At 36.8% G+C, this 13,576-nt stretch overlaps 1 protein-coding gene across 29 annotated transcripts in view; it reads right to left on the minus strand.

Moving 5' to 3' along the window:
- MLLT10 (MLLT10 histone lysine methyltransferase DOT1L cofactor) overlaps nt 1-13,576 on the minus strand; it is a 256,175-nt gene that overhangs the window by 41,341 nt on the left and 201,258 nt on the right. For 18 of the 29 annotated variants that reach the window (XR_011433954.1, XR_011433951.1, XR_011433950.1 and 15 more), the window contains one exon: nt 8,371-8,418. The exons of the other annotated variants lie outside the window; for them this stretch is intronic. Coding sequence is in view for 15 of the 18 variants with exons in the window: in XM_023632289.2 (XP_023488057.1) it covers nt 8,371-8,418 (48 nt within the window). In the remaining 3 variants the exon portion in view is untranslated. The remainder of the gene's footprint in view (nt 1-8,370; nt 8,419-13,576) is intronic. 29 annotated transcript variants of the gene reach the window in all.

Consider the following 13,576-nt stretch of genomic DNA (forward strand, 5'->3'; position numbering starts at 1 on the left):
GGGAGCAGACTGTCCCTTAAGAACTGTGTTGATCAACCTTCAGTTTGATTCCCTTGGGAACCAGACTATTCTTTGAACTGTATTCTTCCTTGAAACTGTGTTGATTTGACCCTCGGTCCATCTTAATAAAATTGGACTGTTCTACTGGGACAGGCTAGTATCAAGCCTGCAGGCTATCTGAGCTGTTGAAGCTATTTGAGTTACAAGCTGTTTAAGCTGCTTCAAAATTATTCTTCTGCTCTAGAAAAAAAACCTCTAAGAAATGGGAGCTCAGTTATCTAAATATTTTGAAGGTGCCCCTCCCACAGGGGCCCTGGCCAATTTTATGTTTGAAAACCAAGGTTATTCCTCATGCGCATTTCTAACTAAACGGACCGATTTAACCAAAACTAATTTAGAGTGTCAATGGCCATTAGGAGGAACTTTTGAACTCCCCAAACTTACTTTTCTTAAAACCTATTGGACAACCATACCTCTGTAATTTTACAAACTGAATGGAACACCTATTTTGATTGGTATTTTAAGGCTTCCAAACATTATCAGGAGTCTAAAACTGCCTCTTTGCAAAATAAAATTTTAAGATTAACTGAGGCAAACAAATGATTAAAGATAAAATGGCTTCTGAAGCCTCATGATCCTCTCCCTCCATCACCATCTTGCTCCTCTTCCTTGGTCTGTCTCAGGCTCCCTGCTATCTCCCTCCTTCTCTTCTCTACTGTCTACATCTCCTCTGTCCTCTCAGTTCCCCCATACGAACACTCTCGGCAAACTTCCCCTTCTCCCTGAATCTCTCCCCACTCCCTCTTGCTCTGAACCTATCAGAACCTGTCCCTTTAAAATTAAGCCTTCTGAAGACCCAGAGGCTAAACCCTTAACTTCTTATACTCTCTGGACTAAAGCTGAACTGAGAGCCATAGTCAAAAATTTTCCCAAACTGCAGATTCCCAGAGATTTGCTGAGGAATTTAATTAGTCATTCGAAATTATCTACATGGTTTCTCTGACTTATATCAGCTAGTTCAAATGCTTGTCAGTGATGGCCAGGTCCAGCATTGGATGAAAACTGCTCACTGGGAAAATTCCAAAAGGTCACTAGAATTACAAGCAGGAGATCAACCCGTTGACACGGTGTTATGATCGGGCTTTGACAATCACTAGATGACGTAATCAGGCAATTCCGAGGGCTTCCCCAAAACCTGTTTACTCGAACAAAATTCAGGCTGGTACACAAAAACCTGATGAACCTGTTTATGACTATTACAATTGACTTCAGATTGTTTTTAAAGAAAATTCTGGGCTTCCTTCAGATGCTGATTCCACCCCGGTAGCTTTTAACTATATGTTTATTAACAGGACCTTTCCCTTCTAGTAAAAAGGATCAGGATGAAATGGGAAACTATGTCCACCTCAGATTTAGTTAACCTGGCAAACCAACTCTCTCACACTCTAGATGAGTCACCTAAAAGAAAGGCTGCTAAAATTCTTAATCTTCAACTCCAGCAAACAAAGACCCCCTAAATGAAACCCAAAACCTCCGAATTTCCGTTATTATTGTGAAGAGCCAGGACATTAGGAGAGAGACTTACAAATTTAAATGCTTTAAGCGCCTTCAGCCTAGATCCAGACAGGCCTCCTGGCGTCATAAACTTTCCAAAACCCCAAACTAAGTGCCAACTGCCAGGTTTTCTCGCGCTAGTTGGTTATTGCCAACATTGTGGAAAAGGAAGGGAACGCCCTTAGGGTACTCACCCCAAAACACAGGGACTTGCCACTGCCCTTTTGGTTAAGGCCACCATGAAAATCACTGTGGGATCCCCTTTAAGCATTTTTGTACCTCATGCAGTAGAAGCCCTCCTGAATTTTCATCACACTCAAGGTTCTTTCATCCAGCCACCTCACCTCCTATGGAATCCTTCGTTAACACCTCCTCACAACTCTTTTACATTGTACTAACCTTAACCCTGCTACTCTTCTTCCCTCCATTACCAACGAAGTAAGTCCCTTAAGACTGCTTTACACTGACAGATCACCTCCTGACTCCTCGTGATGATGTGCAGGAAACTCTTTCAGGTAACCTCAACTTCTCATGGTTTACTGATGGTTCTTATTTAAAAGGTGACAATGACAAATGTTGTGCTGAGTATGCTATTGCAACTCCTTTTGATATTGTTGAGGCAGCACATTTAACTATGGCTACTTTGGCCCAACAGGCTGAATTATATGCTCTTATATGGGCTTGCACTTTAGCCAAGGACAAAGCTGCCAATATTTATACTGATAGTAGATATGCTTTCAGAGTGGCTCATGATGTTGGAACATTGTGGAAACAACATGGCTTCCTTACTTCCAGCAGAAATAAAATTTCAAATGGCCCCTATGTTCAGGAATTATTAGATACTATACTTTTACCTGCTGCTTTAGCTATTAATAAGATCCCGGGGCATTCTAGACTTGACTCTCTGGAAGCTAAAGGAAATCACCTTGCTGGTATTTACGCAAGAAATGTAGCCCTTAAAGGAACCAACAACAGCCAAACCTCTGGCCTGGTCCAAATGGTAACTCAGAAAAACTGACTAGAGAAGCCCAACAATTGGCTTCAGAAAAGGAAAATACAAGATTGGAACTTCAATAATTGTTGGTTTGATAAAAACACAAAGCTCTGGTTCGGACCAAATAACAACCCAGTCTTAGAAGAGACTCTAAAATTTCCACTCCTAACACTGTACACGCATTAAACCACTGGCCTACCGACAAAATGATAGCATTCATGAATCAATATTGGTGGGAAAACATTAACAAGGCCTACTTCACTTGTCCCACTTGTTCAAAATACAATCCAGGGAAGCCTGTTGATACTGCTCCTGAACATTTTAAACTACCTAAAGGGCCATTCGAGATTTGGCAAATGGATTTCATACAACTTCCCATCTCATGGATATAAATATGCTTTAGTTATGGTTTCCATGCTTTTTCACTGGATTGAAGCCTTTCCTTGCAGACAGGCTAATGCCTCTTCTGTTGCTAAGGTCCTTTTGGAAAGGACTGTCCCTACCTGGGGAACTCTGCTTAAGCTTCACAGTAATCAAGAACTCATTTTACTGGTCAGGTACGACAAGTCTGCACTGTTTGGCCCACTTTATAACACTTTCACTGTGCTTATCACCCTCAATCCTTTGGTTTAGTTGAACACACTAATGGCATTATTAAGAGCCAAGTGGCAAAATTTGTAGAGACCCTCCAAATACCTTGGCCAAAAGCACTGCCCTTGGTCCTTTTAAATCTCAGATCCACCCTCTTTGGAACTCATAAACTCTCACCCTTTGAGATATTCACAGGATGCCTGATGCACTTGGCTCCTGCCTCTTTTGACCCACAGCTGATAAAAAGAGATATACTCCAATATTGCCAAGGCCTAATTACTTCTATTAAAAATAACCTTGTTTTGATAGAGCAATCTTTTCATAGTGCACTTCAGGGAGACAAAGACCTTAAACATCACACTTTGCAGCCTGGAGATTTCGTCTAGAAAATCTCTTTCATCCTAGAAAAGACACCTCCAGAAGGAGTCCCTTCAGCCTCACTGGAAAGGCCCACATCAGCATCTATTAACTAACCCTTGTGCTGCAAAACTCCAGAGAATAGACCCATGCATTCACGTGACACACCTAAAGAAAGCACCAAACCCGGACTGGACCTGCACACCATCTGGTGACTTGAAAGTAAAGATTTCCCAGAATTGCAGCAGATGACGTCTGAGGAGAGAGGTTTCCCAAGATGTCTAGACCAGGCCTGTCGGAAGTTCATCTTCCAAACCTTTGATGACATATGCTTCAGATGATCTCCCATGCATATGATCTTGGTAATATAAGGACTTTAGGAAATAAAAATGCCCAAGAGTTCTCCCTCCTACTCCTCCTGTTACTCAAATGTGGCCTCAATAGGTTTCCAATCTGTACATTTTACCTCCAACACGACACTGAGGAAAAGTCCTTCCTGGGATCAAGGGACAAAAAGCTGCTGAAACCAGAAAAACCTGACTCTTGATCAACAATGCTTTCAGAGAAAAGATCTTGATCACAAGGGGTGAATGTCAAATTAATAAACAGAAACCTCATTAAATTGGAGTCAGGAGGCCAAAAGGCAGTGTTATCATGCGCTTTGTTGACAACAGATCCAAGAAAAAAAAGGAAAGACTTCCTCTTTTTGACTGGCAAGAAGCTCAGCCAATGACAGACTGTCACAATTCAGCCAATAACAAGCCACTACACATCAAACTCTCAATTCCCCCAATGGATTCTTTGTTTACAATAGCCCTCCCAACTCTCTCTCTTCTCTATAAAAGACTTTCTCCTCCCTTGCTGCTGGAGGACTTGCACGTGGCTTGCCAGAGTTGCAGACTCCAAATTGCATTTCTTTGCTCATTCCTAATAAACCCATTTTTGCTGAAGAAAAAACTGGCTATTTGCAAGTCAACAGCTTCTTAAATATCACTTGATAATTAAATTCAGGAGATGCTACAAGAAATATGAGTGTAATTTTTACATTCACAGTATTCCTATTTTTTGCTATGATAAATGTCTCTGTAAGTCTAGCCTTTTCATATGCTGTCCCATTTTCTTAGGACAGAAATCACTTCTATTTAGTTCTTTTAGATCTCTCCCTAAAAAGCACTTCATGTTAACAGTCCATGTTTTAGAATTCTCTGTCTTTGATATTTTAAAATTTCTCTATAATGTGTCCAGATGAGGATTTCCCTTCACTCTTTTTTTCTTTGGCAGCCTATGGGCAGTTTCAATCTAAGATCTCTCATTTTTTTAAGATTTTATTTTTTTCCTTTTTCTCCCCAAAGCCCCCTGATACACAGTTGTGTATTCTTTGTTGTGGGTCCTTCTAGTTGTGGTATGTGGGATGCCGCCTCAGCATGGCTTGATGAGTGGTGCCATGTCCGTGCCCAGGACTCGAACCAACAAAACACTGGGCCACCTGCAGTGGAGCGCGCGAACTCAACCACTCGGCCACAGGGCCAGACCCTCTCTCATCTTTTCTTAAGGAAGTTTACCTCCATTATTTCTTCAGATGATTTCCTCCTCTCCATTTTTCTCTCTCTCCCTTTCTGGGGTTTGAGTATCTGGATTCTACTTCTATCCCTCGTATTATGTAGATTTTTTTAATATACATACATATAGAGTCTTGGTCCTCCCCTTCTTTCTAGAGATTTCCTTAATCTGATCTACTCATTAATTTGTTCCTTAGCTGTATTCATTGTGTTCTTTATCCCATTTACTGCGTTCTTCACTTCGACTATTACAGTTGCCCACATCTAAAATTTCTACTTGTGTCTTTTTAATATTTTCTTTTTTTCAAAGTATTATCATCTTCCCTCATGTCTTTTATATGTTTATTACATTGATTTGTTTTCTCTCCATAGTTCCTTTAGGACTGATCTGGGTAGAAAATCAGATTTTCTATTACTGCCAACATGGATTAAAGATTTTTGGTCTCCTAAATCTTGACACACCCAGAAACAACTTTCAATATAAGCTTCCTAATACACTTTTTGAATGAAAATATTATTTGCTCCTAATATTACAAGCATGATGGACAAAAGTCTGAGGAGTATAATTCTAAACACCTAGATATTTATTATATAAATATATTATTCTATCAGGAATAGAGGCATACGTATATCCAGAGATTCTGAAATAAAATGACCCTCTGAATGTAAAACAAATAATATCAGCCATCTATAGAAATAGCTCACCATAAGACATGGTCTATAACTCCAGGTTTAATCAAGATGATTGGGACATAGTTTCTGCAAACACATGACTAGAAATTAATGTGAAAGGAATCTGCAAAGCAGTTAACTGCATTATACAGAGAGAAAAAGAATGTTATCATGATGGTGATAACCTTTAAACATGTTCTAACTAACTTTCTTTATTCTGATGTCAGAGTCACTACGCAAGCAACTTCCCAATTATAATTCGTTTTCCCAAGATTACTTTAAGGAAGAATTAGACAAGAATATTCGGCACTCTTGACAGTTACGTTTTTATCATAAATGATTAAATAACATTCTTCTCTACCTTTATTTCTGAGTTGGTGGCTTGAGTCAGCCCACGTGATCAACTCTAGGTATACTGACAAAACCAAAAGGAGGCTAATTTATAATCTGTGAAAGAGATGATAAAGATCCGATCCAACTCATAGCCATGAAGAAGATGGATTTTGAAAATAATAAAGAAATTAGAAATAAAATTCATGTCTGAGAAGCTTCAAATTAATTAGAAAAAAATATTTAGAAGGTACTACTGGGTGACTGATTCAGTTCTGCCTAGAGTAGGCAGAGAATAGGATAAGAGACAGATAGATACAGTCTTGACAAAGAATACAAGAGGAGAAGAGATAACTTCTCAAGAGACACTGAGAATTACAAACGAAAACTGTAGCTCAGAAGCATAATCTTTACATATGTAGATATCATTATTATTCTTATGTAATCATCAAACATTATTCTGAAGTACACTACAAAGAAAACACTTTTGTAAACACATTCAAGTCATTACTCATAACCCAAAGTAGTAATAATTTCTTTTGGGGGGAATTGTATTTTTAATATGTCCACTAATTGAAACATTCATTAATCCAAAATTATGAAGATTTTTAAAAAAATTGTTTGTTTTGTTTTATACTGAATGTTTCCACAGCTATCCCTCTGTCTTCCTTCAAGTTGAATTTTTCTACTTGTTCATTTGATCTCTTCCCATCTGTCCAGATTCTTTGGTCCATCAAATATTCCTCTCTTGCATCTTAATACTTTATCTTTCTAGAATCTTCCTTTCCACCTATTAAGACTTTCCTACCTTAAAATAAACCTGATCGAAGCTCTTTCTTTGTCTTCTCTATCAATATTTCTCAGCCAGGACCAATCTCAGAGTTTCAGTTATTTTTTCCTATATGGTATAGACGATTTCTAATTCTCCTCCATTCCTAAACTCTAATCTCATCCACTCATTTGCATGCTAAACATCTCAACCTAAATATCTTGTTGGTAAATGAATATCCATCCACCCCCAGCTACTGCCATTCAATTCATTGACAATTACTACCAGTTCTTCTTGGGTAATTTATGTCCCATCAGTATGACTTCCATTATCTTCATTCGGGCCCTCAATACATTTGGCTAGATTATCACAAAAATCTAATTGGTTTCTCTGTTTCAGCATTACCTCCTTTCAATCTTCTTACATGCTACAGCCAGATGAACCTTTTTAAAGAACAGGTTTTATCTTTTCTCCCAATTCAAACACCAACTACTTTCAACTCGCTGGCCTAATATCTAAGGCTGTTATTTTTCATATATTTCATATCAAATATCAATATCACCATCACTTTACACAGCCTGTGTATTCTCATTTGCGTGCCACTGCTTGTGCTATTTGTATTCCTGGGACTGGGAGTCTAGCCCTGATCCCTATCTCCAAACAGCTAAACTCTACACCTTCTTTAAGCATCAGGTAAAATGTTACATTCTCTGGACATCTCATCCCCTCAGCTGAAAGCAATTTTCCCTGACCTTGAACTCTTACTGTACTGTAGATCACTAAATAAGTTATAACTATGTATCTTGAAATTGTTATTTATATACATATTTCTTTTCCTTTTAGATTTTATGTTCCGTAAAGGCACCATCCATTTGCAATATATACACATATTTCCCCAAAGCAACTAACCAGGATCTTAGATACAGAAAGAAGTCAATATATACTTGTCAGATAAAAAAAAGCTAAGACACTCCTGAGAAGGAAAGTTCCATATTGCAGATACTTATGGCCTGCAAGATTAATTTTATTAATATGTGAAACTGAGGTTTTAGGAGAGCAAAAGGGGTGGAGTAGATGCATACGTTAGTTGGTTAAGAGTAGTGGATTCAGAATATACATGCTCACTCTCAGCTGGCCCTGGAGTATTTGAGGGGTACGTTGTAGAATTAAGAGAATTATTATACATCACAGAATATGATCTCAGATTCTTATTTCCCTCAGTGAGAAAGAAGGTTCACAGATGTACAAAATGGTCTTAAAAGACCTAGGCATCTAGACCCTGACAAGTAAGTAGTTTTAGGAATCCTAAAACCCATCCTACCATGACTTAAGCAATATGACAAATCAAAACAAGTACAACAATAAGAACACAATAACATAGTTTATCCCACTAACCATTCAAGATTATGGACAATTCCTTTCAGTTATCATTTTTGTGACACAGATCTCTAATAACGCTTTATATGGGAAGGTTTCCAAGCATATTAGTGATTAATTTAACACTGTTACCTTTAGAACCATGCTTGAATTAAGTACATACATACCTATGAATTTAAGCTCCTGCTTTGTTAGTGTAGAATTGTCATCTCTGTCTAAAGAAAAGACAAACTTTAATTTTGAATTCTTAATAACCAGTTCCTAAAAACTACCATGATAAACGAGTTGAGGAACTTAAGACATTATGGAGGAAGAAAAAATCAGTAGGGTTAAAGTCCAAATAAAACTATGGAAATTTTAAAAGTCATCATAAATTTATTTCTTTTCACTAAAATAAAAAGCAGCAGCACTCTAAATAAAGGAATTATCAACGACATTACCATTTAATTAATTTAAAAGCAATTTTTATAAATTCATTTCCATTTACACTAATTCTTCCACTCAATAGGAATTTTCCAGGTTCTGTCTCTCTTGCAGTTTCAATGAGACACTTACAAACTCATTTTGCTTTGTAGTAGTTAACATGCATACTCAAAATTGCTTCTTCTCCCCTGTGGCTGACTCACCAACCAAATGCTAACGTTCTTCTTCTGTGCTTTCACTTAAGAGTCTTTGAAGCCTATCTTCCAGGAACTTACAGTGATCCAAGAGACAAAGCAGCTTAGATGCTTTGAAATGGAAAAAACTCTGACTGCCTTATCTACAGTTATGTGTCTTATACTACTTGGCAAGGCTGTACAGTATTAGTCAAATTCCTTCTCACACAGGAATGAACACCAGAACAAACAACAGCATTTGCTGTATCCTAGGATGTAACAATTTACTGTCTAAAACTAAAGAACACATCAAGTAATCAGGTAAGAAGAAAAAAAATCTATTCTGATTAAAAGAAATTAGACCTAGAATAACCTAGATCGCTGTTTACAGCACCAACTCCTCCCATCAGTAGTATCTCTTTACATGTAGTCAATCTCCAATGATTAGCAGGGAGACTGTGGAACTGTTATGCCTGAGAATTACTCATCTCTGTTCTTAGAGCATTACCTTCTTAACACTTTCCTGAAATGAAATGGGGACACATGTGAAGAACAAGATCTGGTTTCCTAGGAAGCTACTCTGACAAACGAAAGTAGGATCCCATTCTTGAAGGAGAATTTTCATCCCTAAAATCAACTGGCATTCATACTTACTCTCAATCCTATAGCAGATATCTATGAATAATTGGTTGACATTACTTTGCCTCCGCCATCAAATGAGATTTGTTTAATGAGCATGGTCGTGACAAAGTATAAGCACCATAATTAAAGGGAATTTAAAAGCATAGTAAATGGGGCACAGAAATCAATTAGCAACATACTGCTGTGAAAATAGATCTAAGCTCTTTAACTACTTTAATCTACTATTTCAAAATTATATTAAAAGTGAGAATTGCCAAGACAAACAAATGCAGCAACTTCATTACTACAGCAAAGAATCAAGTTACTACTCTGACAGAAAAAAGATTGCTTAATGCAAAGTTTAATTCCCGAAGAAAATGAACGTATTACCAAGAATACTTGAAACCTATTCAAGGACTGCGTACCAACTGACAACAGTTTATTCATTCAACATTTATGGAGAGTCTATTAGATGATGAGCTAAATACTGATGAAACTGGGGCTGGCCCAGTGGTGCAGCAGTTAAGTGCGCACGTTCTGCTTTGGCAGCCCGGGGTTTGCCGGTTCAGATCCCGGGTGTGGACATGGCACCAATTGGCACGCCATGCTGTGGTAGGCGTCCCAGGTATAAAGTAGAGGAAGATGGGCATGGATGTTAGCTCAGGGGCAGTCATCCTCAAAAAAAATAAATACTGATGAAATAAAGATGAATAAAACCCAAACCCTACCCTAAATGAGTTTATAGTCTAATGAGGAAGAATAACTTGTAAATAAATTATTAAACAACCTAGAAAGCACTAGAACAAAATCATACCTGAAATAGGACTATGAAAACCAGGCTGATGATATGCTAGTTTTCAAATGGACTATGAAATTAAACTGTAATCCTTGTAAACATATTATTTGTTTTATCATTATTATAAGAATTTTAAATATACCTACTAAATGAAACAGAGAAGATACACTTACAGTTTAGTAATATCATGAAATCTAAATTTTCTTAGTCAAGTTAGCTCGTTTCAAGGTACCACTAGAAAACCAAATAGTATGAAATGCAACACACTTCATGGCCATCTAAGTTTACACCCCCTATATTGTTCTTTAAAATATTCAAATGACTATTTTGCCGTTCCAGATTACCTTAAATTTTCCAAAATTTACTAAAAGAATTTTACATTTTATCTTCTTACCTGTTCTGTTTTCTTTTTCCTTTGTTGGGACAATAATTTTAATGTTATTTCTTCAACTCTTAAGTTTCCTAAATTTCCCTGGTCACATAAAATTCATCCCACTGGCCCTAATTTGTTTTTTCAGATTGGTGAAGTGTTTTCCTAAAATTATTTTTCTTTGTATTGATGATATTCTTATTTCCTTATTGGAAAACACCAATTTCAAAGTTTATGCAATATTCTACACACACCCATAAGAACAACTACCATTAAGTCCGAAGATCCTCTCAGAAAAACATCAAACTGAGATGTATACTTAAAACTCAGCATCTATGACTATTAACACACAATAAGTTCTTGGTCCTTATACTTTTATTAGTTTTTCAAAATAAGTCTCAATGAAATAATGAATTTTAATTTTATAAAGTCCTAAAGAAGAAAACACTTTGAGACAGATCAGATGCTATAGAGTAAATAATTAAAATAATCCAGGCTTTAACTCTCAACTGTCAATTGGAAGAGATCTTTTTTTAAAAGTTTCGCAAATGTAAGACAAGTATGACTAAGCTATAGATCACAGAAGCAAAAACAATTGTCTGGAGGAGCAGTAGAGATAGAGTGAAGAAACTATGAGAACACCCATACACGAACCCAGGAATATTTTTTAAAAAGAGAGAGAATAATTCTATCAAAAGATGTCAGAAAAAACTTTGCAGGAGATAAAACTACAGTTAGTTTTAAATTCTATTTTTCACTAGATAAAGAAAGAAGGAAGGTCACACCAGCAGACATAACCAAAGTCTAAATCATTGATTCCGCAGAGAATACGTATACCAGGGAACTACAAGTAGATTATACTGATGCAGCATAAAGTTGGAGAGGAGAAGAGATGAGACTGAAGAGTCAGCTAAGTGCCAGATTATGAAAAACTGCCTATGTCATCCTAAGGAACATGAATTTTATCCCATAAATACCAGAAAATTCTTAAAAGATTTAAGTAAGACAGTGACATGTCTGATTTGCACTTTTAAATAGACCAGTGATTCTAGCAGCACCTAGAGAAGGAAGTGGATAATGGAATAAAGGTTAGGAGGTTGCTTGAAAGAGTTCATGTGACAAGTCACGTAGGATCACTCAAGCGGTGGCAGGGGAAACACAAAGGAAAGACAAGTTAATGTGATGAATAATAGGAAAAACCTTTAAAAAACATATGATGACCAAGAAAAGGAGAGGGAAGAGTTTAGTTTAACTCCCTAACATAACTGGTTCAGGTGGTTAAGATCATACAGAGGTAAGGAACACAAGAGAAGAAGCAGGCTTAGAGTGGGAATATATAAGAACTGAGGTTATTAGGTTGTTGGAAGTGAGTCTTGAATTCAAAGGAAAGTTCTACACTGGAGGCATGGATTTTGGAACCTAATGAGTAAAGATGATAGTTAAAGCTGTACGCGTGTACAAGATATTTTCCAAGGGAATATACATGGGAGGAGAAGTAAAAAAGTAGAGAAGAGGATACTGGAATAAAATAAGTAAGGAGTACTCAAAGAAATCATAAAAGATGCTGACATACTCTCAGAAATTTATAGCTGTAAAAGCCTACCTTCAAAGAAAAAGATCTAAAAACAATAATCTAACCTTCCAAGAGCAACGTAAACCCAAAGCAAGCACAAGGAAGGAAATAATAAACAGAGCAGAAATATAATAAAGGAACAGGGAAACTATAAAGAAAATAAATGAAATGAAAAGTTGGTTTAAAAGATGAACAAAATTGACAAATCCTCAGCTAGACTGACAAAGAAAAAAGGAGAGAAGACTCAAATTATTAAAATCAGGAATGAAAGGGGACAGTACTACCCACCTTATCAAAATAAATTATCAAGAGAATACAGTGAATAATTGTATACCAACAAATTAAGAAATGCAGATAAAATGGGCAAATTCTTAGAAACAAACTACAAAAACCGACTCAAGAAGATATAGATATTTCTTCAAAGAAGATATGCAAATGGCCCATAAAAACATCAAAAGATGCTAATGTGGTCAGTTAGTAGAAAAACGTAAATCAAAACCACAGTGAGATACCACTTCACGCCTAGATGGCTATGATTTAAAAAAAATAGAAAATAAAAGTCTTGCTGAGGATGTGGGGAAAGTAGAACCCTCATATGTTGCTAATGGAAACGTAAAATATTACAGCTACTGTGAAAAACAGTTTGGCAGTTCTTCAAAAAGCTGAATATAGAGTTACCATATGACCCAGCAAGTCTACTCCTAAATATATACCCAAGACAAATAAAGTATGTTCACAAAAAAACTTGTACATGAATGTTCATAGCAGCAATATTCATACTAGCCAAGAAATGGAAACAACCTAAATGTCCATCAACTGATGAATGGATAAACAAAACGTGGTATATCCATTCGATGACTATTACTCAGCCTTAAAAAAGAATGAAGGACTCATACATGCTACAACATGGATAAACCTTAGGCTTAAACATGGAAAACATCATGCTAAGTAAAAGAAACCAGACACAAAAGGCCACCTATTGTATGACTCCCTCTATATGAAATGTCCAAAATAGGCAAATCCATAGAGACAGAAAGTAGATTAGTGATTGCCAGGGTTAGGGGCTTGCAGGGGGCGGGGCGGGTGGTGGATTGGGATGTATATGATTTCTTTTTGGGTTGATGACAATGTTCTGGAATTAGATAATGGTGACAGTTGCAGAACACTGTGAATATATTAAAAACCTCTGAATTGTACACTTTTAAATGGTTAAAACGGTAACTATGTGAATTTTATCTCATTAAAAAATTTGGGCAAAAAAGCAATAATGAGATACTGGAGAACAAGAACCATTTACTCTGGAAAAGAAAGAAAATGGGATAATGGAGTGTAGTTTTACACATGAATACATGCATGCATGCAAAACAGTTACAGTAACGGAATGATAAAATTTAGGATAGTAGTTACCCTTTGGGGA

Source organism: Equus caballus, chromosome 29, assembly GCF_041296265.1.
Source record: "Equus caballus isolate H_3958 breed thoroughbred chromosome 29, TB-T2T, whole genome shotgun sequence".
Taxonomy (NCBI): domain Eukaryota; kingdom Metazoa; phylum Chordata; class Mammalia; order Perissodactyla; family Equidae; genus Equus; species Equus caballus.